The sequence below is a fragment of the Pteronotus mesoamericanus genome, unplaced genomic scaffold (assembly GCF_021234165.1).
Source record: "Pteronotus mesoamericanus isolate MK-2021 breed Mesoamerican mustached bat unplaced genomic scaffold, CSHL_Meso_final contig_639, whole genome shotgun sequence".
In the NCBI taxonomy this organism is placed as follows: domain Eukaryota; kingdom Metazoa; phylum Chordata; class Mammalia; order Chiroptera; family Mormoopidae; genus Pteronotus; species Pteronotus mesoamericanus.
The window spans coordinates 765789-793346 of NW_026555223.1; the positions used below are offsets into that span (position 1 = coordinate 765789).

General features: G+C 50.2%; 1 protein-coding gene across 3 annotated transcripts in view; it reads left to right on the forward strand.

Annotated features, from left to right (window-relative positions):
* The first annotated feature begins 271 nt into the window (after positions 1-271).
* AKT2 (AKT serine/threonine kinase 2) overlaps positions 272-27558 on the forward strand; it is a 50350-nt gene continuing 23063 nt past the window's right edge. Inside the window, exons 1-3 of one of the 3 annotated variants that reach the window (XM_054580782.1) lie at positions 272-429; positions 18874-19003; positions 27358-27486. In XM_054580782.1, the coding sequence (XP_054436757.1) occupies positions 18958-19003; positions 27358-27486 (175 nt within the window). In that variant the 5' untranslated portion in view covers positions 272-429; positions 18874-18957. Of the gene's footprint in view, positions 430-18041; positions 18182-18873; positions 19004-27357; positions 27487-27558 lie in introns of those variants that run through there. The other 2 variants (XM_054580783.1, XM_054580784.1) reach the window with 2 other exon arrangements.

The following is a 27558-nucleotide window of genomic DNA, read 5'->3' on the forward strand; positions in this document are numbered from 1 at the left end:
CGCCTGCTCACTCCCGGCTGTTCTTTTCGTCCGGCGCCTGCGCGAGGCACAACACAAACCTACGCCGGCCCAAACTTGCCTACTGTACGGAGGCGTTCTGCTTTAAGTCCACCGCCTCCTTTCCTGGCGCTTGCGCTCTATCGCTCTCCGAGTCTAGCTCTCCCTTTTACGTCAGTTCCTGTTGTGGCGGGAGAAGGCGGTATTTCCGGCCAGTGGGTGGGACGGGGCGGTAAGCGGGGGCTGGGGGAGGGGGCGGGGGGGCCGCGCCGCGCGAGCCGTTGGGCCTGGCTCGGAGAAGGCGTTGCCGCCGCCGCCGCCGCCGCCACTGCTGCCACTGCCACCAGGAAACACAGGAGCGGGACCAAGCGCAGCGTGGTGATGGGCGGGAGTAGAGCCCCGCCGGAGAGGCTGGGCGGCTGCCGGTGACAGGTGAGCGCGCCAGTGCGTGTCCCCGAACGCCCTCCCGCCCCCGCGGTGGTCGCGTCGGGACCCCCCGCAGTGCCGCGCTGGGCCGTACCACCAGTGCCTGCCGGGCGGGGGCCGCGGTCCTCGAAACCCCCCCTTCCGGGAATGAGTCGGGGTGGCTGCGCGGGGGCGGTGGTTCTAGCCCTGAGGGTCCGGGGGCGGGGGCGGTGGGTTGCACCACTGAAGCGGTCTGGGGGGCGCCTACCAAAGTGCGAGGACCGAACCACTGAAGAGCTAGGGGCACGAACCCTAGCATGTGCGGGCTTGGAGTTGAACTCGTGGGCCGTAAAGTGAGAGTGTGCTTGGTGGGCGAGCGCTAAGCCATTAAAGGGGCGCGCCTCGCCTAATGTAGGAGGCTGTGCCTATTCGGGGCCGTGGGAGTAGTTCCTAAAACACGTTGAGAGAGGTGGAAGCTTTGTGGGGAGGGAGCTGTACGCCAAGTGTGGTTCGGATAGCGCAGTCTGGGTTATACCACTGAGGCGCTGGGGGGAGCCATCCCCGGAACGTAGAGAACGCTACATGAAAGTAGGAGGGCTGTGATGTTTATGATCTTTGAGGGACAGGGCAGGCCGAAGACGACGTTCAGGGGAGTATTTTAGGAGGACTGTAATACTAGGGATTCCGAGGGGTATCTGCCTGCTGTGTTTGGTGGGTGGGGCTTGGGGTTTACACTGAGATGGAGGGAGGATCATCCTTTATTGAACTTAATAACTTTGGGGGGAGGGGACTGGATGGACACTAGACTGCTGCCTACCCCACAAGCCTTTCCTATTATTACACTTTATTTTAAAGTGTGTGGGACAGACACCTCTGTGGCAAGTTCTTTCTTTCCATAGGGTGTGGGGAGATGTCTTAAAGGCCGCTATTTGAAGTTTTCTGAGCATTTGACTCCATTTAGGGAGAAGAGATATTGAACTTTGATTTAGGGAGCTGTGCTCCTGGACCTGCTTAAGACTTTGGAGGAAGGAGTGCTTGGTGGGACACCCCTCCCAGGGCAGAGTGGCTGGGGACATCTTGATCCTTAGGATTCTGAGGTCCCCCTTCCTCTTAATTTGGAGGCCACTTGGGCTCAGTAAGAGGCCTGAACTGGAGTAATTACGTCCTCCATGCGCTGCCATTCAGTGCCCCCCCCCCCCCCCGTCTCAGACAAGCATGGGGAATCCAGTCAGGGCCTGTCCTTGGTTGAGGGTGGGTGTGAAGGAGCCAGGCACCACCCACTGCAGACCCCACCACCCAGTGCAGGCCCCTCCACCGTCCATGAGGCTGATTGTGTCCCTGGTTAGCAGTCCAGGCGCCCATCATGTTTACACTCCCCATCAGGCAATAACAGTTGGCCTCACCATTAGGTGGCAGTGGGTGGCAATGAGGCTAAGCACTGTTTTCCCAGCTGTTCCTCTTTGCATAGGCCAGGGGGATTGGGGAGGGAGGTAACCCTGGCCCAGCCTGATCCAGGGAGGAAGACTGCTTTTCTAAAGGGCCTGGGACAATCAAATTCCTCACGGGTCTGGTTTCTCACTGGGCCTGGTGGGTGGGTGCTTGGAGCAGCCCACTCCAGATGGGAAACCACTGCCCCTGCTCTCCCGGCCAGCTTGTGACCTTGGCTTGCCTGGTAACCTTTGCCCTAGATCTGGAGTTCCTGAAGGGCAGGCTCCAGTCCCTGATTGACCCAGCTAACATGGGCTGGTGGTATGGTCAAAAGGAGAGGATGGTTGCTTCTGGTCCATAGCATCAGTTTCCAAGCCTCCTGGCTTCAATGGGTTGTGGTTCCAAGAGACAATGGTCCCTGAGTCTCTTTGAGGCCATAGTGGTTCTGTGGAATTTTTCTCCTCTAGGGGTTTGTTCCTCTGGTTTCTTTCTGCTAGTTTTAGAGGGTTTGCCTCATGGGGTTAACAGCAGCAATAAAAACAATAACCATGAGATTGATGGCTGACATTTATTGAATGCGTTCTCTGTGCCACACACTGTTCAAAATGCTTCATGTGGATTAACTTGCTAAATATATACTAGAACTGTGGGTACTGTTGCGATGCTCCATTTTAAAAGGGGAAACTAAGGCACAAAAAGGCAAATCATTTTCCGAGCTAGTGAATAGCCAGTGTTTATTAAACATTCACCGTATATCAGGCATGTGGCAAGCCTTTTACACGCATAGTCTCATTTAAATTTCAGAATACCCCTGTGGGGTGAGTATTGGTTGCCATTTTATAGACCCCTATCAGATAAGAAGTGTGATATCTGCTTTACAGATAAGGAAACTGGGAAACTGAGATACTTGCTGTGAAGTGAAATGATTTGCCTCAGGTCTCATAGCCAGAAGTGGTAGAGCTGGGATGTGAACCCCTGGCCCCATTTGGCCTCAGAGTAAAACTCTTGGCAACAAGTAACTGGAACAGTGGTTTATTTGCACCCAGAAGTGGATATGGTGTTTCTGTCATTTTGCAGAGTCAGAAATTGAGGCTCAGAGGCGGAATTGCCCCATGTAGGTCGATCGGACCTAGGGGGCCAAGCTGGGGTTTGAATGTCTATCTGCTTATCCCTGGTGTCATGTATCCCTAGCTCACTGCGTCCCAAGCTAGATTGGGTCTCTCTCACCTCAAAGCCCCTGCCCTGGACCCTGCCAGCTGCACCCATGGTCATTTCCCTCTCCTCATCCTCAGAGCCTAGGGCTGTGCTGAGCACCTCTGTCAGCAGCCAGGGCACAGTGTGTGCTGGGGGCTGGGAGGAGATAGAGCACCATGCAGGGGGTGACATGGCTACCAGGGCACCCAGGTAAGAGGTCTCTACGTAAGGATGGTGTAGTGGGCAGCATGCGAGCTCTGGGCTTTCACATTCTGGCTGTGTGACGTTGGGCGACAGTGTTCATTTCTGTGCAGTGGGCTCAGAAAGGCACCCATCTCAGGCTTTTGTGAGGAGTTAATGAGTTAATTCAAGAGAAGCTCCTCAAAGAGTGCCTGGCACTGTGTAAATGCTTAATCAGCAGTCCTGAGAGCAGCAACACCCCACCCTCAGTCATCTCTGACATTCTGCTGTCCAGCCTCCCAGCTCCGCCCAGCCGGGATTCAGGGATCTGGTGTCCTGGTCTCTGACCTCTGTAAAGAGCTTCACTGAAGTGATTCAGAGCACTGGGTTCAAATCCATACCTTTTACTCACTGGGCTGTGTGACCTTGAGCAGGTTCTTCAAGCCTTCTAAGCCTTCTGAGCCCTTTTCATCATCTGTGTTACGGGCTGATGACAATTATCCCCGATAGGTTATTGTGAAGGTGAGATGGGTTAACGTGTGGAAAGCATTTATAACGGGGAAGGCTTAACAGTAAGACTACAGTAAACATTTCTCTCACTGAGCAGTTTCTTAAAAACTGCTCTCACTGTTTTTAAGAAGAGTGCCTGACACATGGTGAGCCTTAGGATATCTTAGCAATTGTAATTCTCATTTATGCTAGGATTTTGAAAGTGTTTTTCGGGTTACAGAGAGAGCCTTATCAGATAACACCAGGAAGAGGACATGGCCAAAATTAGCATCTCTGGTTTCCAGAGGAGAGTTGGGAGTGGGAGGAACATATAGTCAAATAAAAACTGGCAAATGCAGTACCCAGGGCCCATCTTTCTTCCACACAGTTGCTGCCTAGAGCCCCTTTAAGGTCTAAATTCCAGCTCCTTTATAGATGTCAGTCTCTGCTAAATCCTCTTCTTTCCTACATGTGTTTTTAGTGAACCTCCATCACAGCCCCCCAGAGTGGTGGGAATGGCCCTCTTGAAGGCTGCAAGATGGAAGGGTAGGCAGGGAGAGTTGGAGAAGTGCTTGTAGATTTGGGCCAGGCTTTGCAGAGCCTGGCGGGCCTGGTAGAGAAGCGTGGATTTGATCCTGAAGGCATTCCAGAGCTGAGGAGTTTCCATTCATCCATTTATTGAGCCCTTACTGCATGGCTGGCATTGCTTCAGCTGTTTGGGATACATGGGCATGCTTGACCAAGGCCCTACCCCTGTGGAGCCAAGGGAGACAAACCCAAACCTGGGGAATAAATAAGGGACAGGTTAAAGGGAGAGGCTAGGCAGTGAATTAAAATCAGATGTGACTGGTGCTGCTTTAGATGAGTTGTCAGGAAGGCCTCTAAGATGGGTAAGGAGGTTTGAGGAGAGGGCATAGCCTTGGGGTGTGGGGGGGAACCACAGTGCAGGAGTGCCAGTGAGGCCGATTTTGGGGAGGTGCAGGGGCAGGGTGAGTGAAGGACGTAGGAGGGGAGGCCAGGGGCTGGGTCACTCAGAGCCTTGCAGCCCACTCTGAGGAGCAGCTTGGTCAGATTTAGGCTCTTAGCAGGTGCCTTTTGTCATAAGAGAGGTTCTCAGGCTTCTGCTTGGGGCGGGGGTAGATTTTAGAGCCAGTCAGGGAGTTTCACATGCCTCCCACTTCCCCCTTGAGTAGAATCACTGCCTTAGAAATGCTGAAGGCCCGGTTGTTGCCTCCCTCTTCTGTGGTTTTCACACCGTGTTCCCTAGGGCCCATGGCTGTTCCCTTTAGGGACAAATGGGGGGAGGCTCAATGGGCTGCTTTGCTGCCCACCCATCCCTATCCTAAATAGGTGGGCTAATATCAAGTAACGGTGCAGAACAAAGTGACACCTGATAAAAGCCATACTTGCTGATTCTGCCTTCCACTCAGAGAGCTTGTGCCCGAGGGTCCACACCATTCCTGGCACTGCTCTGGAACTTGGAAGACCAGGCCTTGTGTGCCTACCTTCTGCTGGAGATGGGAGCCCAGGAAACAAATCTGTGGTAGGACATGAAGGCACTATCAACGTTATGAAAGTAAGGAGAACAGAGGTCAGGGGAAAGAGAGTGTGAGATATTAGTATGTTTTTATTTTTTCATCTTTTAATATTTTTCTTTATTTTTCTTTGGTATTAGTATGTTTTAGCTGGGATGATCAGGGAGGGCCTCCTGGACGAGGTGACTCATAGGTTGGGACTGGTGTGTGAAGAAGCAGCCATGGGAGAACTTGAATGAAGACCCCTCAGACCGAAGCGGAATCAGCTATGAGTCTTACCTCACCGAAGTGAGAACAGGCCCGGAGAGTCTCAGTAACCTGTGCTGGGCCCCCCAGCCTGGGAGTGCTGGGGCCAAACTCAATTTGGGCAGCATGGCTCCAGAGTCCCTTAGCCCAGGAAGGCGCTCAGTAACTGTGGGTGAGGGGGGCTTCTAATTCTGCAGCTGAGCCTCAAACTTAGCTAAGCTTTAGAACGGTGAGCAAGAACCTGGCTGTTGATTTTCCCAGCCTCTTTCTGGAGTGACTTCCTGGAAGGAGTGGAGTCCCTCAGAGAACACTCTTGGGATCTTCAGAATTCCCTTGGATTAGGAGGATGGAAAAGAGTGTCCTTTGCAGTTGATCTCTAAGCCTCTGGGGGACCCAGGGACACCCCTCCCTGGGCCTCTCATTGACTTCCCAAGTGGAAGGCTCTTAACCACCAGGCCTCAAGGCTGCACGGTGGGGTGGTTCCGTGGCAGGCTCTTCTGGACAACCAGCCAAGCAGTGAGAGGCCCAGCTTGGGGAGACAGCCCTGGGAGCAGGGAGGGAGGGAGAGCAGGCGTGGGAGGGGCAGCAGGGTGAGATCTCAGCCCTTGGGGGCCGGACCCACTGCCAACTCGGGACCCACAGCAAGGCCTGCTGTGCTGGGTTCATGGAGCAGGGGACAGCAAGCGGGATCTGGCTGAGAGGAGACTACATGTCCGAGGTCTCTGCAGGAAGTTCCTTGAGCCTGGTTGTCCTGTCTAGGAAGCTCGTCCACAGATGTTTCTAAGGGTGAGGCCAGAAATCCAAGCCTGTTTTGGTTTGCCACCTCCTGGGCCCTTCCCCACGGACTGGCGTGGCCACTAATCCCTTGCCCCCGTCCCCAACCCTTCGCAGTCTGGTTTTAGGTCATCTTCATCTGGTGGGTTATTTCAAAGTGGCCTGGGCTGGGGGCAGCCAGCCTGGTTGTAAACCCTGCTCCTAGCTCGCCCCTTGGTTGCTGGGGAACCCTGGGGACCTTATTTCATCTCTGTGAGGTATATTTTTGCTCAACTGAAATGGGACCATCCCTGCCAGGGCTGTAGGGAGGAATCAGGGAGCTAACATGTTAGAAAGTGCTTGTCATGGGCTGTCTGGGAAGGTGCTTGATGGATCTGAGCTGCTGCTGCTTCTGCTGTTGGAGATTGTCAGGCTGGGCACCTGAGAGCAGAGAAAGGGCTCTGGATGCAGCCAGCCCGGGCTTGCTGGTTGGCAGAGTAGGTTTGTGTTTAAAGCCTTGGGAGGGAATGGCAGGCCAATTAGCTGAGGTTCCCTGCTGCGGGGGGCGCTCTGGACAGAAAAATTAATCACACCCATCTCGAAGTTCCTGCTCAGCCAGACATGGCTCCAAGCACTTTTGTGCATGGTAGCTCAGATGCATGACAGCCTGTGAAGTGTATAGCAGTCACCTCCGTTTTGCAGACAGGAACCTGAGACACGGAAAGCTGGAGAGGGTGCCTGTGTTGCTGAGAGTCAGCAGAGTGGCCCCCCTGGGGTTTTGTGTGGCGCCCTCTCTCACCAGTCCTCACCACAAGCAGGGAGCTTGACACAGCTGTTCCCATTTCACTGGTGAGGATGCAAAGGCCCAGGAGGGTGCTTGGATTTGCCAGAAGTGTTACTAGGTGATGGACGTAAAATTACAACACAGCTCTGTCTGCCGTTAAGTCTGCCTTTGTAGGACTGGCTCTTCTGCTTCTGACCGATGTCATGGCCACAGTTTCTGGGGTCATTACTGTTGTTTTAATGATGTTTTTGCTTTCTCTTCTTAGGCAGAGCTGGCACAAAGTAGGCCTTGGTTGTTCCAGAAATGACTGAATTAGCGCCATTAGCTGCTTGCTTAGGAGGTGGGATGTGGCTGCCTCTCTCCACCCTGTGATGCCCATGGAGCCCTTGGCAGTTCCATCTCTCAGAGCCGAGGGGGAGGGGGAGGGAGAGGAGGGGGCACTCCCCACCCCCTGCCTTGGGGTCTGATTCTTGAATGGCCTCTGGTGTCAGCCCTTGACTGTTTTTGGTCATTAGTATGTTCCATTCTCTTAACAAATAATTTATTGAGTACCTGTTACTTGCCATGTATAGTTTTGGACACCAGGGAGCGGCACGCAGTCTTGTGCAGGAGGCAGAGAAGTAGCCTTTGCCCTCTGAGCGCTCCATGTGGCCGAGGAAAGGAACAGAGATCTAGCTGGCCTTGGCAGGAGTGGGCCTTAGAGAAAGCTCCTGAGGTGAGGCATCAGAGCTTGAAGATAAAAGCCCAAAGGAACGGGTCAGGCAGGCACACAGCACAGGAAAGGCCCTGAGGCACTTCCATATGGTGGCAACACTGAGATCAGGCCACTGTGGCTAGAGCAGGGCAGAGAGGAGGGTGGCAGGGCACAGGTCCAGCAGGCAGGTCTGGGGTCCCTTCAGGCCGTGCTTCTCAAAATAGTGTCCAAAGACCTGGGGGGTGGCAGCGGCAGGTGTTGAGCATGTGATTTGGGGTAGTGTCTGCAAGTTGTCTACTTTTTTTAGCTGTGTTTTCATTTAGATGATATTTTCCAAAAGTTAATATAGGCATGTCATGAATCATCTGGATGATTTCTTTTAGCCAGCTAGTGACAGTATTCACATAGCTGCCATTTCCACAGCTCTGACTAACTGAAGCTCAGGCAGGCCCTTGACTCTGGAGTTGGCCTTTGTGTAATTGCTGCCTGTCTTCCAAAATGCTGGCCTCATCCCCCGGCTGCCTGTGAAGCACATCTCATTGGGTCCCCATGACGACTCTGGATTGTTAAGAAATAACAGAAGCATAGGCTCGGTTAGGTTGCTATTAAGATCCTATTTCATAGATGAGGATGCTAAGGTTCAGAGATGAGACTCGCAGCCTGGAAGTGGTAGTCAGTATGTGAATCGACTAGAACTCCAGGTGTGGGTTTTGGTGTCCGAGCCCTGTCCGAGCCCTCTGGCCTGAGTGGGTCAGGGCTCGGGTCGCGGCATTGTGTGGGAGCCTCTCCTTGGCCCCTCAGGCCTACGAGTGTTACTGTGCTAGCCTCACCCCCACCCTCCTCCTGCCTTCAGACTCCTGCTGCTTCATTAGCAGAGGTTCTGCAGAGCTGTACCTCCAATCAGCTAGCCAATAGCCCTGTGTGGCCATTTACATTTTAAATAATTAAAATTAAATGAAACTAAACATTCAGTTATTTAGCTGCACTAGCCATAATAGCCGCATTTTCATCATTACAGAAAGTTCTGTTGGTTAAGTCAGCCATCTCTTGCACATACCCGTGATCTTGGGCATGTGATTTGTTCTCTCTGGGTCTCAGTTTCCTCTTTCTGAAAAATGGGGATAGGAACAGCATCTACCTCTCAGGGTTGCTGTGAGGGTTGGTGTTAATTCAGGCCAGGCATGTTGTGAGCACTCAGGATATGCTAGCCGTGGGTGGGACCCTGCCTGTTTGCTCCCAGGTGTGCCAACGATGAGATGGGACTCAGGCCACCAGACTCTGCCTCAGATCTCCTGGCTGGGGAGGCAGCAAGTGATGGTGTGGAGCAATGCCTTTGAGGGAGAAACCCCTCAGCCAGGCTAGGTGGGCCGTGTGTGTGTGTCTGTACGTTAGTTTGTCAGGGACAGTCTAGGTCTGTGGGGTGTCAGGGATGGTAAGGATGGGCTGGGTCGGGGCGGGGTGGGAGGGCTCTATCTCTTGGGAGCAAGGGCAGAGGGAAGTAGAAGAGTCTGACAGCATGATCCAGTCGTCTTGGCTCTGTTCTAGCTGCCCGGCCTTGGGTACTCGCTGAATCCTTCCAGGCCTCAGTTATCCCACCTGTAGAATGTGGGTCCCCATGGTCCTGAAGCGAGCCAGGTGTTAGGAGAGTCAGGCCAGTGCACAGGGCTTCTTCTGAGGACAACTGAGAAGAAGGATCTGACACAGCCCCTTCCTCACTGGGGCCAGGGGATTCCATGTGCTGCTTTTCCTCAAGCCAACAGTTCCGCATCTCTCTACAAGAAATAGCCACAGTCCCTACAGTGGCTGGAAGTCCCTGCCTAGGGCAGGCCCCCAGCTTCCTCTGTAGTCACATGTGCCTCACTCTCCTCCACCACCTCCTGTGTCTCATGCAGGCCAGACCTTGGTGCTGCTCGTCCTGGGCCCGGTGCACCCTTCCCCAGGTGTGCATGTAGCTGCATGGTCTCTTTCAGGTTTCTGCTCAGATTTCACCATTTCACTAACCCTTCTGTGATAACCCTATACAACATCAGAAGCCCTCACCCTCTTCCCAGCACCTAATCTTCCATATGCTGCTTCTCTCCACAGCATTTGTCCGCTTCTGATAGTCTGTATAACTTGCCTGTTTGTTTAACTTATTTTAATGCCTGTCCACCCTGCATCCTTTTCCCCTACCCCCAGGCCTGTAAGCTCGCCAGGGCTGAGAGCTCTGTTTCAGTCACTGCTGCCTCCCTTCTGACCAGAGCAGTGCTGACACAGTGTGGGTGCCATTTTTGTGGAATGAATGAATGCAGGATATTTTGTTTCTCCTTCACTTGGCAGAACTCAGCTCAAAAGCTGTGGTTCTGTTTGCCACCCCTGTCTGCGTTAATGAGCACTCTGGGCCTGATCTGGGCTGAGTGGGACTGGGGACACAGGGGGACCAGGACAGACCCCGTCCCTACTTTGTGGAGCTTAGTCCACTGGGGGCGGGGGGGCACCATGACCCAGATAATTGTACATGTGGCTGAGCACAGTAGAGGTAAGTGCTGTGAGGGGATGGGAAGGCTGAGCTCTGAGTGTCTATGAATCGTAGGGCAGGGGGCTGTTGGGATGCTTCCCTGAGGAAACAAGGATTTAGCAGGTAAAGGCACGTGAGCAGTGTGCCAGGTGGCGGGACTAGCATGTGCAAAGGCCCTGGGGTGAGAGAGAGGGGAGGAAGTATTCAAGGGACTAAGAGAAGGGGAAAGTGTGTGGGGGGAAGCATACTGACCCTTGAGGCTGGAGAACAGGCGGGAGCCACCTCAGGTCTTCCAACTGGGTCGTGGTAGCCTCCATAAGGGCCTTGAATGTGATCCCTGAGCAGGGGAGGGACAGGGTCGGAGCTGTGTTTGGAGGGTCCCTCTGGCTGCAGCATGGTGCTTTCAGCATATTTGTAGTCCACAGCCAGGCAAACTCAGATATTTGACATAATTTCTGTGGGTGCCATAAGGCCTTGGATGGCAGGGTAAGGGGGAATGTGTCGGGGGGTGGCAGGGTAGAGAAGAAATCTGCTCTAGTGCTTATTCTTGTCCCAGTGTCTTTTGCAGCTCACCCACATCTTCAGCCTGCCTCCAGTCTTACCTGCTCCAAGTAGACAGATGGGGCAGCTGGGGGAGAGTGTGGTGGTAGAGGAAAAGAAGTATCTTTAATGCTGCCTTCGCATCAAGGAAATGGAATAGGTAAAAAATTCACATGTTACGGAAGTGTGTAATAGAGGAAGTGAAGGCCCCTATGTCTCCACCAACCAGAGGAAATAGTGCTACCTGACAGGTGTTCAGCAGTTGCTGTATCAGGATCTGTTTGAAGGACTCAATGTGGATTAACTCATTTAATCCTTACAACAACTTTGGCGGTATATACTATTGCTATTTCTCATATACAGATGAGGAAACTGAGGCGAAGAAATGGGAAGCGATTTGCCCAAAGTCACACAGCCCAGCCTCACAACTGAGGTTGAAGTGTGTCTGGTTCCTGTGGCCACCTTGACTCCTGCACCTTTACTTTGCCTCTGTTGGCACTTTGACACAACTCCTCCTCTGTATGTGACCGTTAAACACAGACCTCTTCTTGCATCCCCAGTCTGTGATGCTATTCCCCGTAAGATCCATAGTTGATTGTACAACTGCCTTTCTGAAAAGGATGCTTTAGATGAAATTTACACATGGATTGTGAGATGTTAAGTCAATCTCAGTAATGTCAACATGAGAAAAAAGCATATCAGAGTTGAGGTGACATGCTGTGTCCGTGTTTGTTTCAGAAAAGGGATCAGGTTGGATGTTCTGTTGTTCATGAGCACATTGAACACTGGTGGTCAGTGCTGGCCCATCGAGTATTTCTCATGCATAGTATTGCTGTGTTGTGTTCTGTCAGCTGTACGGATTCTCATTGAGGGCTGTGTGCTGTGCCGAGCCCTTTCTGTGAATGAGCCTTCGATGGAGGCACTGCTCTCAGCCCCATTGCACAGAGGAGGAAACTGAGGCTTGAGGAGGCTCTAAAGTCAGGGGGCAGGGACTTGAATCTGAGCCTGCCTGAGGCCGTGTAGTGTATTGTGGTGGGGTTGCCTCACCCCTCTGTGTGTTCTGATTTGGTGATGGGGGCAAGTCATTTCACATCTGTGACTCAGTTTCTTTATAGAAATAGAGCTAATAGCGTAAGAGCCTGCTGCATAGTGTCACTGTGAGGGTTGACTTTGCATGTACAAAGCACTTAGGTATACTTGGCATGTGGTAAAGGCTATATAGACATTCTCTCTTTTAGCATTGACATCATATTAACTGTTACTACAATACCAGAAGCTGTTGTGGACATTATGTTGCTTCCCGTGTTTCATGAGTCCAGCAAGAATATCCTCAGAGCAGCAGTTCTCAAAGAGGGTGGCTTGCTCCCAGGGAACATTTGGTAATGTCTGAAGACATTTTTGATGGTTCCAGCTTGGGGGAGGGTGTGCTGGATGCTGCTAAACATCCTGCCATGCACAGAACAGTCCCCATGGCCAGAATTACCCAGCTCCAAACAGCACTGGGGCTGAGGCTGAGAAACCCCTCTGTGCACTGTCATAAGCATTTTCTGCAGAAATTCCTCCAAGGACGTGTGTTTTCCACATTATCAGTTTTGCTAAAATGCTCTCAGAAAGCATGAGAGCAGTTCACAGAGCTGCGGATGGTGAATGAGGGAGTCGTTTTCCCCCGCCCACTGTGTGCCGTCCCTCCCAGATTCCCACAAGCACATGCTGATCATTGAACTTACTTCCTGAGCAAGTCCTCCTCTCGGAGCTCTAGGTGAGGTGCAGATTAAAGGGCAGGTGACAGGCTCCCAGAGGGGGTCTCAGTGCCAGGAAGAAGCCCTCACCCTACTCTCTCAAGTGCCTGGAGATGCAGAGCCTCAGCCTCCGCTCCTGACTCCCTCAATCCCATCTGTCCTGTCTGGCAAAGAAACCAGGTCAGGGAGAGGGGGCGAGAGAAAAAGGACCTGACAAATGGCAAGGAAAGGATTTTCACTTATTTTGAGCCTGTTCTCATACACACACATTCATTCCACAAATATTTATTAAGTGACCACAGTGTACCCAGCCCCATGCATCAAGACAGGCCCGAGCCCCTGACATACAGTGAGGAGAGGTTGACAATAAACTGTTACACAGGTAAATATGTGTAATCGTGTGAGTGACAATAAGCGTTTATGGAGAAAAAGCATCAGGGGAGGAAGGACAGGCACACTTCTGTCTAGGGAGTTTAGGAAAGCTTCTCAAAGAAAAGCCTTGACATGAGCAGAGACTGAAGAGGGTGGGGTGGGGCCCTGTGGGTACCCGGAGGAGAGCCTCTTGGTTGGGGGTGCAGCATGTGCAAAGGCCCTGAGGTCAGGATGTGCTAGTATGTCATAGGAGCTGCTGGAGCAGGCACCATTGAAATGGAATGTGTTCGAAGAGGTAAAGGGACATCAGTGCAGTCTGCAGAGCGTTCTGGGGTTCCTTTTAAGAACTTTGGCTTTTACTCTGGGTTAGATGGGACACCTGAGGGTTTGAACAGAGGAGGGATGGACTCTGATTCAGGTAGTCACAGGGTCCCAGACTCTAGAAGGATGAAGACAGAAGCACTAGAACTTGCAACCACCCTAAGTGGCAGGCACCACCTGACTAATTTTGCAGATGAGAAAACAGGTTTGCAAGGACCCTTCCCAAGACTGCCAGCTAGGACGAGGACCTCATCCAGGGCCTGTCTCTGCTGGACCCTGCATTGTCTTGTAAATTGCCTCCTGGATCTGACTCCCAGCTCTGTGAGATGCAGCTTCTGAAGGAGCTAATTTGAAAACCATTGAGAAATATGACATAGTGAAATAAAAATGTCTTTAAAGAAGTAATTTATTATAGAGTGTTTGAAACAAAACAGTAAAGTCACTGATACGCATGTACTCAGTGACTACTTTAAAAACTAAAACTTTGCCCTGGCCGGTGTGGCTCAGTTGATTGGAGTGTCATCCTGGAACCAAAGGGTTGTGCGTTCGATTCCCATTCAGAGCACATTCCTAGGCTGCAGCTTTGATCCCTGGTCTGGGTGTGTATGGGAGGTAACCAATCAATGTTTCTCACATTTATGTTTCTCTTTCTCCCTTCCTCTCTTTCTAAAAGCAATGGGGAAAAAAGGTCCTCAGGTGAGGATAAAAAAAAAAACAAAACAACATTGTCAGTATGATCAGAACCCAGTTAGGGACTCCTGTCCAGTTGCCTCCTCCTGCCCGCTTGGAGCCGATCGTTGAGTATGGTGAATTTCATCCCCATTCAGCCTTCTTCTGTGCAGAGTTAAATGTATCCGCTAAAACTCCAGCCTCCTGCTTTCTGGGCTGCCATGCTCCTCCTAGTGTGTGTCCTTCCTCCAGAGGGATCCTTGTACAGATGGGACCACTGCAGGGAAAAGAGGGTGTCACTTGCCTAAGGCCACACAGCCAAAAAGCAGCAGAGACTGGGGTGGAAATTTGGACCCTTTGGACCTTGGATTCCTCCTCCTCATTCATTGGTGATCCAGCTTTTTTGAGGGGAAGATCCAGGAAGGCCAGCCTTGAGATCAGGGGAGCCCTGGAATCCAGGAGGAGCAATTTCAGCTCTCCTTTTAATCTCTAGTTCTTTTATATAGTTACTTCTTTGTCATAAAATACAGAAAAAAATGTTAAATTTATGTTATACAGTAAGGTACAACAAATAATTGTAAAGCAAAGCCTGGTGTAATGACTACAGAACATCGTCAGCTCCCAGAAATATCGCCCCCTGCCCCCACCCCGTTATTCCGAAATCTAACCATGCTACTGACTTTGGGATATTTGTTGTCTTGATTTCGGCCCAGTTTACAAGCAAGAAAGGCATCCTTAAACAAATAACGTCACGTGGCCTGTTCTGAACTTGCTATGAATGGACTCTTACTTGGAGTGTTATTTTGTGTCTGGTTTCTGTCATTTCATGTCACATTCTTACACTTCATCCCTGTTGTATTTGTCAGTAGTTCAGTCCTTTTTATTGCATATAATGTTGTGCCATATGAATTTACTTCAGTTAATTTATCCATTCTTCTGTGGGTGGACACATGGTCTTTTTCCAGTTTGGGGGTTACTATATGCTGCTGTGAACATTCTAGTATATACATATCCTTTGGTAAACACATACACTCATTTCTGTTGGGGTGGCAGAATTGTTGGGTCATGGCATAGACACATACTAAGTTTTGATTCTTACTGCCAAACAGTTTTCCATAGTGGTTGACTGTTTGATATTCTAACTAGTAGTGATTCCTTTACATCCTTGTCAACACTTGACATTGTCAGTTTAAAAAATTTTAGCCATTCTGGTGAGTGGTTTTAATTTGCATTTCCCTATAATGAATGAGATTCTGTATGTTCCTTGGATGTTCTCTCCCACAGGACAACTTGCTGAGGTGCCCTTGTTCTTTTACCTTGCTTCCCAGGGGGCTCATCTCTAGCCGATAGCGGCAGCTCCAGCCCAGGCCCTCAGCAGACTCAGGTGTGGACACCCTAGGGAGCAGCAGTGCGTGGGGGAGTGGGGGTGGGGCCGTGCAGGTGCTCCCCGCTATGGGGCGTGCTGCTCTCTGGCATCAGCCAGGGAAGGTCCCTTTGCACGGACACCTGACCTCCAGAGGCTCTGTCTCTGTCCTCTTGCCTAGGCGTCCTCCGTTGGCAGCTCCCCAGGGAGCAGGCCATCCTCTTGGCTGAGGTGCCTGGTGTTTCATCACCGCAGGACTGCGTCACAAGCACCTCAGCTGAGGCACCACCCTCAGTGGGAGGACAGGGCAGGATCCAGCCAGGACACAGGGGATCTTCCATTTCCTCCCCCTGCCCTTGCCCAAGTTACTACTGGCTTCTTAGTCGCTGAAATGAGAATGTAAAAAGAGACTCTGGTGTGCAGCGGCCAGCGCCTCCACCACTGCTTAGCTGGGGGACCCAAGGTAACTGTCTTTCCCTCTCCGTGCCTCTGCCCTACCCGAGGTGTGGTCACTGCCCCTCTGGTGGGGTGGGGCGGAGCATTTAAGAGAGACTCCATGGGAACGCTGGCACCCTGCTCAGGGCCACTCAGCTGGCAGTGGCTCCTGGGCCCTGCAACCCTGGCCACTCTCGGTCACACCTGCCTGCCTTCACTTCTCTATTTCAGATCATGGCAGCCATGTGTTTGGATGTTTTGGGGGGCCAGGCTGCAGGCTGAACCTCTGCACGTAGCGGGTGCTTTAATACCTCTGAATCACAGAGGCTCCTCGAGGTGAAGTCACTGGGCTGGGAGGGGAGGGGAGAGGAGAGCTGACAGAGGACCAGGCCCCATCCTTTCCTGTCCAGTCCACCCTGCCTTTGGACTCCGGGTCCATCCCAGCCCTTCGGGAACTATTCCGAACCGAACTCATACCTGGGAAGGTGCAGTGTCGGCCCCTGTGTGGAGGAGGAATTCCCTAAGTCCTCACCACAGCTTCCAGGCCCTAAATGGTCTGCCACTCACCTCTCCAGGCTCCTGACCCTGTAGCCACATGGCCCACTTGGCAGTTTCCCATGCTTACCAAGCTCCTTCCTGTCTGAGGGGTTTTGTACTTGCTATTCCCCTACCTGAGATTCTTTTCCCTTACATGTCAGGACTCACATCCTGCTCACAGCCTCCCACAGCATGTGGATAACATAGCTCCCTTCCCTGCCATCCTCTTCCCCTGCTTTATTTTTCTACTCAGTGCCTCTTCACCATCTGACAGTGTTGTGTGTGTATTGGTACCTTGTCTACCTCTCTCATTGGAATGTGAGCTTCATGAAGGCAGACGCTGTGCCTTTGTGATGCTGTGTCTCTGGCACCCAGGATAGTGTCTGGAGCTTAGGGAACGGACGTACACATGTGCGCGCGCGCATACGCGCACATGCGCACGCGCACACACACACACACACACACACACAATTTGGTGGCATGGCTGGACTTTGGGAGTGTTTCTGTGCTGCGTCTGGTCCTGTCTTGGGGGTTTGCTGGGGAGACTTGGGTTCATTCATTGTGTACTCAACAGATACCCAAGTGTGCTGGTCCACTGCGCCAGCATTTATAGGTGTGGTGAGAATTGACTGAGGAAGTGCACAGAGAGCACCCAGTGAAGCCTTTGAGGTCAGGAAAGCTCTCTGGAGGAGGAATTGGTTGAGACCTCAAGGGGGAGGGAGAACTCAAGAAAGTAAAGGCCTCAGTAACAGAAGTGGGCAGAGAGGGGGTGGGGGGAAGAGGGATTGGAGGGAGTAGTACCAGGTGTAATCATTGTCATGGTCATTAGCCTTTACTGAGGGTGTTCTAAGTGCTTTTTGGCTCACAGGGAGGGAGAGGGCTGGATTTAGCTGGAGTACAGGGGTTGAGTGCAGAGACTGGGAGCCCAGGGAGGAGGCTGTGGTACGGGGGAGTGGAGGGGAGGTAAGAGGAGGTGGGGTTATGTGGGAGAGACAGTCAGGAAGCTGGATGGCTGGGCTGTGGGGACCGTCCTGGCCAGCAGGGGTGGGAAGCAGTGGAGCACAGGACAGCAGAGGCCAGGTCCTGAGAGGCCTTGAATCCCAAGCCTTGGAGCTTGTCTCTTCTCCGAGGCCAGTGGGAAGTCACGGAAGGGTTTTGAGTCGGGGAAAGACAAGGTTAGGTTAGAGGTTCCCCATAGCTGCTGAATGGAGGATAGATTGGAGGGGTGGAGTCCAGGGAGGACATGGGTCAGGACTCTCCAAGGAGAAGACAGCCCTGGACCTCAGCCAGACTTAGGAAGGGCTGCATCTCTGGAGAGACTGGCCATATTAGCGATTGCAGCACAGACTGGTGGGCTATTTAGGATTGAATATCTGGCAGTCCTGGCTGTTGGGGTCATGGAATGTGAGTCCTTTGCGGTGCCTGTCCTGCCTGGTGGGGAGGGAAGCCCCATTGCTGCTTCTGACCCTGCCGTTGCGGCTTAGAGTTCAGAACGTGATTTCTCATCTCGCTGTTTACTTCTCCATCACTGTTTGTCTTGTCTTTTCCCCGCTTCCTCCCACTTACCTCCTTCTCTGTGCCTGGCTGACAGCCTGCCACAGTCACATGCCAGGCAGTAGTGTGTCCAGCCCACCAGCTCCCCTGGGGCACGGGAGAAAGCTGATGCCCAGGGTGTCCCTACAGCCAGCTGCCACTTCTCTGGGAGCCACAGTAGCTCCTGACCTGCTGTCCGCAAATAACCTCAGGCCAGGAAAGGCGAAAGGCGCCTTGGGCTCTGTGGCTCCTGTCCAGGCTCCAGGTAGGGGCCCAGCTGGTGGCTGGCTCCCGCCCTTTTCCCCTCCGCCCGCCCTGGAACCTGAGACAGGAGCAGCAGCCTCGGCGTCTGCCAGTCTATCAGCTGCTGGTCCCTGAGGACAGAAGCAGAGGTCTCGGGGAAGGGACCAGGGCCTTGATTGAGACCCCAGAACTGGCTCCTGGACCCCCGACAAGTGTGTGTCTCCACCGTAGGTTGCTTTCCTGGTCAAGAGCTGGAGCGCCCGAGACCTGCTTTTCTTGGTCATTTGGTGGGGGCAAGGAAGGACCTGAGCCTGAGGGAGTGACACAGGGTGGCCTGTTGCAGGGGAATGGTTTGCTAAAGATGGAAGGTTGTTGGCTCCCTGATTTGGAAAGGAGAGAGTGAGTGAGAGTGTGTGTGTGTGTGGAGAGGGGGGCGGGTGGCAGGCAGATGCCGGTGGCTTTGAGCACTCCCTCAGGTGCCCAGGGCTGCCTGATTCATCCCGGGTTACCTCAGTGTTGAGGCATGGGAGTGACGCTGGAGGTGGGGCCATAGCTTCCTTGCCACCTTCCCAGCCTGGGATGAGGGTGAGTGGGTGGGCTGCCTCTGTTTACCATGGGTGTTGAGCACAGGGTCTGACCTGCATGTAGGCTGGGAGCTCTGCCCCCTGTAGAGAAGGACTCTGAGGGCAGAGTTGTATTCTTCCTCCCATCCCCCTCCGACATTGGGGTCCCTGGGAACATAGCTGCGTCTCCCACCCACACTGGGCCCTCGGAGCAGGGCTCTCCCACTCTTCACTGGCTCCACCGTGTACAGAGCAAACCGAGCAGCCAGAGGAACCTCAGAGCTTGGCTGTCCTGAGGGAAGGGGCTGGGGCTAAATCCCCCTCCAACTCTGATGAGCTCCCCTCTTGTCTTGCAGATTGTGTTCTGTTCACCTTGCCTCCTGCATGTCCTGCTGCCCTGAGCTGTCCCGAGCTAGGTGACAGCGTGTGACGCTGCTACCATGAACGAGGTGTCTGTCATCAAAGAAGGCTGGCTTCACAAGCGTGGTAAGGGACTACTCATGCCACTTAGGCCCGCAGGATTGCACCCTCCCACCCCGAAACACACACCCTTCCTCCTGGCAGCTGATGTTGTGGTCTTCACAGTCCCCCAGAGCCAGCATCCCAGCTGCATCTGCCTGCTCCAAGCCAGTAGCTCCTTATGAGCCCATTTCATTGACTCCTTCAGCAGTGGTCTGGGCAGGGGAGCTGTGGCTCCGCCTGGGGCCGAGTCTCCAGGCCTACCAGGACAACCTGCATGAGCCTGCAGATCAGGCCTCCACTTCTGCTTCTGCATTAGTGATTTCATTCATAGCGCCATTTTATAGGTAAAGAAATTAAGGTGCAGAGAAGGGAAGTCATTTAATTGAAGTAACACCCTGAGGTGATATTCAGCACTCATTCAGCAAATACTCATTGAGTGTGTGTAGTATGCCAGGGTGTCCCAGGCAGTGGGGACAGTGTGATGTCCTCATGAAGTACATGTTCCATTCGGAAGTGGGGACACACAATAAATAAGCAGACGTGATGGTAGGTGGTGATAAGTCTGTTGTGAAAAATCAGAACTATGAGGACGAAGGGGTTGGGGAGAGAAGGGGTGGTCAGGGGAAATGGCTCTGAGGAGATGACAGTGAACAGAGGCCCGGAGCAGGCAAGGGAGGGAGCCATACACATAGCTGGTTAAGGATAACAGAAAGGACAAAGGTGGGACAGTGGCTGGAACAGAGGGAGTGAGGGTCAGCGGGAGCAGGTAACAGAACGGAGCAGTGATGGAAAAGGCCTTGGCTGGAGCTCTCCAGGTGATCGGAAGCCCAAGAGGTTGCGAGCCATGGTGTGTGACCTGATCTGATTATGCTGGTGGGCAGCTAAGCCAGAGAAGTGAAGTCATTTATATGAAAGAGACTTAAGAGGCTAGATCCCTAGACCCTGGGCTGCGGCACTTAACCAGCTGTGCTGCTAGGTGCAGCTGGGAAGAAGCACGTGTGGCGAGTTGGCTTGATCAGGCTGAGTAGGAGGAGGCAGACTGTCCTGGCTTCTGTGGACCTTCCTTCAGGGAGGGAGGTGTCAGGCCTGCTGATAGTTGCTCTTTGTGTACTTTCATTCATTCAGCAAACATTTATTTTAGAATGGATTCTTTTTTTTTTTTTTTAACATTGATTTTTAGAGGGCGAGGGGAAAGAGAGATATTGATTTGTTTTTCCACCCATTTATGCATTCATTGGATGACTCTTGCATGTGCCCTGACTGGAGATCAAACCTGCAACCTTGGTGTATCAGAACAATGCTCTAACCAACTGAGCTACCCGGCAAGAGCTCAGCAAACATTTATTGAGCATCCGCCGTGATCCAGGCACTGATCTAGGCACTGGGGATATAGCAGTGAACCTAACAGGCAAAATTCCTGTCTTCATGTTAATGAGGAGAGCAGGTGGCACCGGAATAGGCATGTGTGTCCAGTGGTGGTAAGTGCTGTGGAGAAAAACCAAGCAACATGAGAAGTAGGGGCTGCGAGGTTGGCAGGGGAGCTGTCATAAACACAGTGGTCAGGGAGGGCCTCGCTGAGAGGAGGCCATATGAATAAAGATCTGAAGGAGGCAAGGTAGTGAGCCCCATGGCTAACTGGGGCAAAAGCATGAGGGCGAAGGGGACAGCGTGTGAGTCCCGAGAGGGGAGTGAATAGGCATGTTTGAAGAGGGCAGGGATGCTCATGGGGCTGGTCCTTCGGCAACAGGGAGAAGTGCCCACCCATCCTGTTCTCTCCCAGCCCACAGGCACAGAGCAGCAATGAGGGACAGAGGCAGTTCCCCAGGTCCAGCTTCCCCATCAGAATGAGCAGTGAGACCTGTTCCTGTTGCCCTTAAAGGAGAGGGTGTCATTCCAGGCATGTCGATCTGCCCCCCAGACTGGGTCCTGTGTTTGGGGCTATGGGTGGAGCATCCTGAACCTTGGCAGATGTCAAGGTTCTAATCCTGGCTCTGCTACTTCCTCTTGGTATGACTCTGAGCAAGCTGTCACCTCTCTGAGCCTTGGTTTCACATTTGTAAAATGGGTTAACAACCTGGCCTCTGTTGGGAGCTCCTTGAGGGCAGGGATTTGATCCGGCTTGTTGGCTGCGGTAGCCCTGGTCCCTAGGAAAGTGCTTTGGCACGCAGTAGGCGCTCAGTAACTGATTACTGGGTGACCGGTTGGGATTGTGTGTGGAGGTGGTGTGAGTGTGGTTGGTAGGCCAGGATCTTGGGCTCCTGAGTTTCCCAAGGCCCGTGTGGCTCTTTGGGCTGGGGTGTGGGACCACTGGAGGTAGCTGGAGAACTGTGGTGAGGGTTGGGGTTTGTCTCTGGTCCAGGGCTGCTGATAGCAGTAAATGGGTCTCAGCCCCTCTCAGGCCTTCAGTGTCTTCATTTGTGCTACCAGTGGGCCAGATGAGCTGTTGAGATGGCCTAGCTGGGATGCACCTGCCTGTGTTTGCACCATATACACACGTGTTGAGTCACTCCTGGGCCTCCCAGGGCCCATGTCTCTGAGCAGCAGCTGGCAGAGGTGGGTGAGGCAAGGTGGCCCCTGCCGATTGCAGCTGTTTTGGCACCTGTGTCATCCTACCCCACTAACTCCTGGTGGTTACAGTAGTAATAGTCCCAGTTTACTTTGTGCCTACTCTGTGCCAGGCGTGGACTATGCTGTAGGCAAGCCCGATTTTTGATGTACTTTATTCTTTTTCTTAAAAAATCTTCACCCAAGGATATGTTTACTGACTTGAGAGAGAGAGGAAGGGAGTAAAGGAGGGAAGAGGAGGAGCGGGAGAGAACATCAATGTGAGAGAGAAACATTGATCACTTGTCTCCCATATGCTCCCCAACCAGGGATCGAACCTGCAACCTAGGCATGTGCCCTGACTGGGGGTCACACCTGCAACCTTCTTGTGTATGGGATGATGCACCAACCAGCCGAGCGACCTGACCAGGGCTTTTGTTGCATTTTCATAGCCACCCTATGAGGCAGGCATCTTACAGACCAGGATGCTGAGGCTCAGCAGGAAGACTGACTTGCTGGACGTTCCAGCAAAGAGGTGGCAGTGCTTCCAAGGCCTGGCCCACAAGCTGCCTTTCACTCGGCAAGGTCCCTTCAAGGAATGGGCAAAGTGAGAGCACCACTATTGGAGTGGCTCATGCTCTGTGCTGGTCCCCTTTCTGGCACAGCCCCTGCCAGGCCCCTCCAGGCCTGGTCCCATCTGCCAGGTTAGAGGCAGACAGCCTAGCGGTCAAGAGTGGACAGACCAAACCCGGGTTCCATCTTAGCTCTCCTGGTCAAAAACTGTGATCACGCCTTGGGCAAGTAATGGAACCTTCTATGCCTCAGTTTCCTCATCTGAAAGTAGAATTGTTGTGAGGATGCTTTTCCTTTCCTTCTAGGTTTGTTTTGTTTTCTTAGCTTGTTACTGATGTATAAAACACCACAGGTAAGTGCTTGGATTACAAGCTCACCCCAAAACTAGTGTGCAGATCAAGAAGTAGAACAAGATAGTCCTCAGAAGCCCCCCGTCCACCCCAAGCAGTAACTCTCCTAACTTCTAGTAGCATAGGTGAGTTTTTCTAGTTTTTGTTTTGCTTTTTGAAATTGAGGTGAAATTTATCTAACACAAAATTAACCATTTTAAAGTGTACAATTCAGTGGCCTTTAGTACATTCAGTGTTGTGAAACCACTCCCTCTGTCTGGTTGCAAACATTTTCATCACCCTGAAAGAAAACCCTGTACTCATTAAGCAGTCGGTCCCCATTCCCCCTCCTTTTACCCCTGGCAGCCACTTGTTTGTTGTCTATCTTTATGGATTTACTTACTCTGGACATTTCATATTAATGAATCATACAATATGTGCCTTTTGTGTCTGGCTTCTTTCACTTAGCATAATTTTTTTAGGTTCATCCATGTTATAGCATGAATCAGTACTTCATTCCTTTTTATATCCAAGTAATATTCCATTGTGTGACTATACCACATTTTGTTTGTTTATATGTCTGTTGATGAACATTTGGGTTATTTCTACCTTTTGGCTATTGTGAATAGTGCTGCAATCAACATTTGTGTATAAGTATTTGAGTACTTGTTTTCAGTTCTTTTGAGTACATGCCTAGAAGTAGAATTGCTGGGTCATATGTTCTATATTTTTAATCCATAGATATATAGGTTATATAAATTGGGTCTTATTGGATATATTCTTTTCTTTTCTTTTTAAGATCTTATGCATTTATTTAGAGAGAGAACAAAGGTAGAGAAAAAGAGAGGGAGAGAAACATTGATCGGTCACTTCCCACACACGCCCAACTGGGCCCACAACCCAGGCATGTGCCCTGACTGGAAATTGAACCAGCGACCTCTTGCTTTGTGGGATAATGCTCTTCTCACTAAGCCATGCTGGCTGGGGCTGGGTCATATATTCTATATTTATAATCTACAGTGTATTCAATATTGAACTTTTAGAGGAAGTGCCAAACTTTTCTATTGGGCTGCTCCATTTTACATTTCCACCAGTAATACACAAAGGTTTCAATTTCTCCACATCCTTACCAGCAGTGTTCTTTTTCTTTTCTTTTTTTAATTGCAGCTACCCTAGTGGGTGTGGAGTGGTTTCTCGTGGTTTTGATTTGCATTTCCCTAATGACTAATGATGTTAGCCTCTTTTCATGTGCTTGTTGCCCCTTTGTATCTCTTTGGAGAACTGTCTATTCAAGTTCTTTGCCCATTTTATAATCAGGCTGTTTGTGTTATTGAATTGTAAGAGTTCTTTATACATTCTGGTTACTGCATCCTTATCAGATACATGATTTGCAAATATTTTTGCCCATTTTTTAGTTGCCTTTTTATTTTTATTTTATTTTTTTAAAGATTTTATTTACTTACTTTTAGAGAGAGGGGGAGTGACACAGAGAGGGAGAGAGATACCAATGTGCAAGAGATACATCAATGGGTTGCCTCTCTCATGCCCCCAGCTGGGGACCTGGCCCACAATCCAGGCATGTGCCCTGACTGGGAATTGAATTGATGGCCTTTCAGTTCACAGGTGGGGGCTCAATCTACTGAGCCACACCAGCCAGGGCTATTCTTTTTTTTATACTGTTCTTTGCACAAAAGTTATTTATTTGTTATCCTCGCCCAAGGACAATTTTTCATTGCTTTTAGAGAGAGAGGGAGAGAAACATTGATCAGTTTCTTCCTGTACAAGCCCCAAATGGGGATCAAACCCTCAACCTCGGTATGTGCCCTGACTGGGGATCGAACCAACAACCTTTTGGTTTGTGACAATGCTCCAACGAACTGAACTACACTGACCAGGGCTAAAAGTTTTTAATTAAAATGAGTCTACTTTGTTGCTTATATTTTTAGTGTCATACTTAAGAATCCATTGCCAAACCCAAGAAGATTTACCCCTGTGTATTCTCTTAAGAGTTTTATAGTTTTAGCTCTCTTATGTAAGTAGATCCTTTTGGGTTAGTTTTTATATGTGGTATATGGTGTGAGGTAGGGGTCCGACTTTGTTTTCTTTTTTTTCTCTCTCTCTCTTCCCACCCTGCCCCCACATGTGGATATCCAGTTGTCCCAGCACCATTTGTTGAAGAGACCAGTCTTTCCCCATTGGATGGTCCTGGCACTCCTGTTGAAAATTGGTTGATCATGGTTTGTTTGTTTGTTTTGACACTTTTGTTCTCTTGCTCTATATGTCAGTCCTTAAACCACACTGATTCAGTTATTTTAGTTTTGTAGTAAAATCAGGAAATGTGAGTCCTTTTCCTTTGTTCTTCTTTTTCAATGTTGTTTTGGCTGTTTTGGACTCCTTGCCATGTAAATTTGAATTCCATGTATCTTTAAGAATTGGTTTTTCCATTTTTGCAAAAAAAAAAAAGCAAGCTGTTGGAGATTTGATAGGGGATATTACTGAATTTGTAGATTGCTTTGGGTAGTATTGTTGTCTTAAATATATCAAGTCTTCCAGTCTGTGAACACAGGATGTCTTTGTATTATTTAGGTCTTTAGCTTTAATTTGTTTCAGGCAATGTTTTGTAGTTTTGATTGTATAAATCTTCCACCTCCTTATGCTATTGCAAGCAGAATTGTTTTCTTAATTTCTTTTTTGGATTGTTCACTGCTGGTGTAAAGGAACACAACTAGTTAGCCTGTTCTTTTGCTGAATTTGTTTATTAGCTCTAGTAATTATTTTGTGGATTTTTTGTGATTTCCTCTATATAGAATCATGTTATCTGCAAATAAAGATAGTTATATTTATTCTTTCACATTGGATGCCTTTTATCTTTTTTCCTGACTAAAATGTCCACTCTCACCACTGCTATTAAACGCAGTATTGGATGTCTTTGTCTTGTTCCTGACTTTAGGGAAAGCTTTCAGTCCATCATTGGTAATGATGTCAGCTGTGAGTTTGTATAAGCGTTCTTTATCATGTAGAAAAAATGTCCTTCTATTCCTAGTTTGCTAAGTGTTGTTATCATGAAAGGGTGTTGGATTTTATCAAATGCTATTTTTGCCTCAATCGAAATGGTTGTTTGCCTTTTTCCCTTCATTATAGTAATGTGTATTACATTGATTGGTTTTTATATATTGAACTACCCTTGCATTTCTGGGATTAAACCCACTTGGTCATAGTGTATAATCCTTTTAATCTGTTGTTGAATTTGGGGTTTTGCTAGTTGTTGAACTTACTGTACACAGAATCATTTAGTACCTACATTTGAAAGAATTTGGTAAGTTAAAATCTATAAGATACTTAGGATACTATGTGACACAAAGTGCCACTATAGTGTTATCTAATCATCATCATCATCAATATCAATTAATGGATAGCCTCATAAGAGGAAACAAAGACTCAGAGAAGTGAAGGGACTTTTACTAGTGGCCATATAGCAAATACAGCTCAGAGCCCACCCTGCTATTCTATCTCACATGTGCCAGATGAGTAAGGGCTTTGGCCCAGTCTCCGCACCGTGAGCTGATAGTAGAGAGCATTTAGTGAGTGCCTGCGGTGTGCTGGGCCATAATCTGGCTGCTTTATGGTTGTGATCCTATATTTTTTAACAGTTTGAGATATAATTTTCATACAGTAGAATTCAGCCATCTAAAGTGTTTAGTTCAGGGGGTTTTAGTATTGAGTTTTACCATCATCAGCACAATCAATTTTAACACATTTCACTGCCATTCTCCTGCCTGCTCTCTTGTCCACCCTCCACCTACCCAGGTGCCCCTTGTGAGACAGTGTTACACCCTGCTGTTCATGTCTACAGATTTGTCTAGTCTGGACATTTTATATAAATGGAATCATCTAATCTGTGGTTCTTTTATTTACCATAAATTACGGTTCATCCATGTTGTAGCATGTATCCATACTTTACTTCTTTTTATAATTGAATAGTATTATATTGTGTGGATATGCTATGTTTTGTTTATCCATGTATTAATTGATGGACTTTTGGGTTGTTTTCACTTTTTACTGTTATGAATAATGTTGCTAGGGACACGTATGTGTAAGTTATGTTTTATCATCTATTTTATTTTTTGAGAACTTAAATAGCATTTTATTTAAAATTTTTGTTTTATTGACATATAATTGACATAAAATATTCTATTAGTTTTAGGTGTACATCAGTGATTTGATATTTATATGCATTATGGTATGATCCCCATGATAAGTCTAGTTAACCATCTGTCACCTTACAAAGTTTCTGAAATGTTATTGACTATGTTTCCTGTGCTATACTTTACATCCCCATCATTTATTTATTTTGTAACTGGAAATTTGTACCTCTTCACCTATTTTGTAGCCCATCTCATTTTCTTCAGCAGGCCTGTAAGGAGTGTGTCCTAGTAAATGTGTGTGTGTGTACATATGTACATAGGGTACTTGGATATTCATGATTAGAGCAAATAGAAGGGGTCAAGGGACACTTGGAGGGCGCAGCAACATTTATACCCGGCCTGGCACAGTGTTTTGACATTTGATCCACCTGCACTGCTATACTGGTGAATACCAGCCCATGGGATTTGGCCTTACAGGGCCACGGGGCATGTGTGTTTGGGAGCCTGAGCCTCTCTCTTGGGACTGGGCCACGTGCTGGCGAGGATGGCTTGCTGCTGGCCACAAGCTGAGGCAGCTGGTGCCCTGGGGCACTGCAGCAGGCGTCTTCCTGCCAGGCCTGACCTCTGAATCACTGGCCCCAGCCTGGCGCCAGCCTCCGTCAACAGGGGCTGCCTCAAGGATTTCTCTTGGAGAGGTGCTCTCCTGCCCACCCAGGTGCCCCTTGTAAGGCTCTGTTTAACTGGGCTGTCTGCTCTAACCTCTCTCCCTGTCCCTGCTTTGGTTCAGGTGAATACATCAAGACCTGGAGGCCCCGGTACTTCCTGCTAAAGAGTGATGGCTCCTTCATTGGCTATAAGGAGCGTCCCGAGGCCCCTGACCAGACCCTGCCCCCACTAAACAACTTCTCTGTTGCAGGTACGTTTTGTGGTGGGTAGGCCAGAGTTTGCATACTTAGAGAATGACTGGCAGTCCCTGAGGGCACAATGG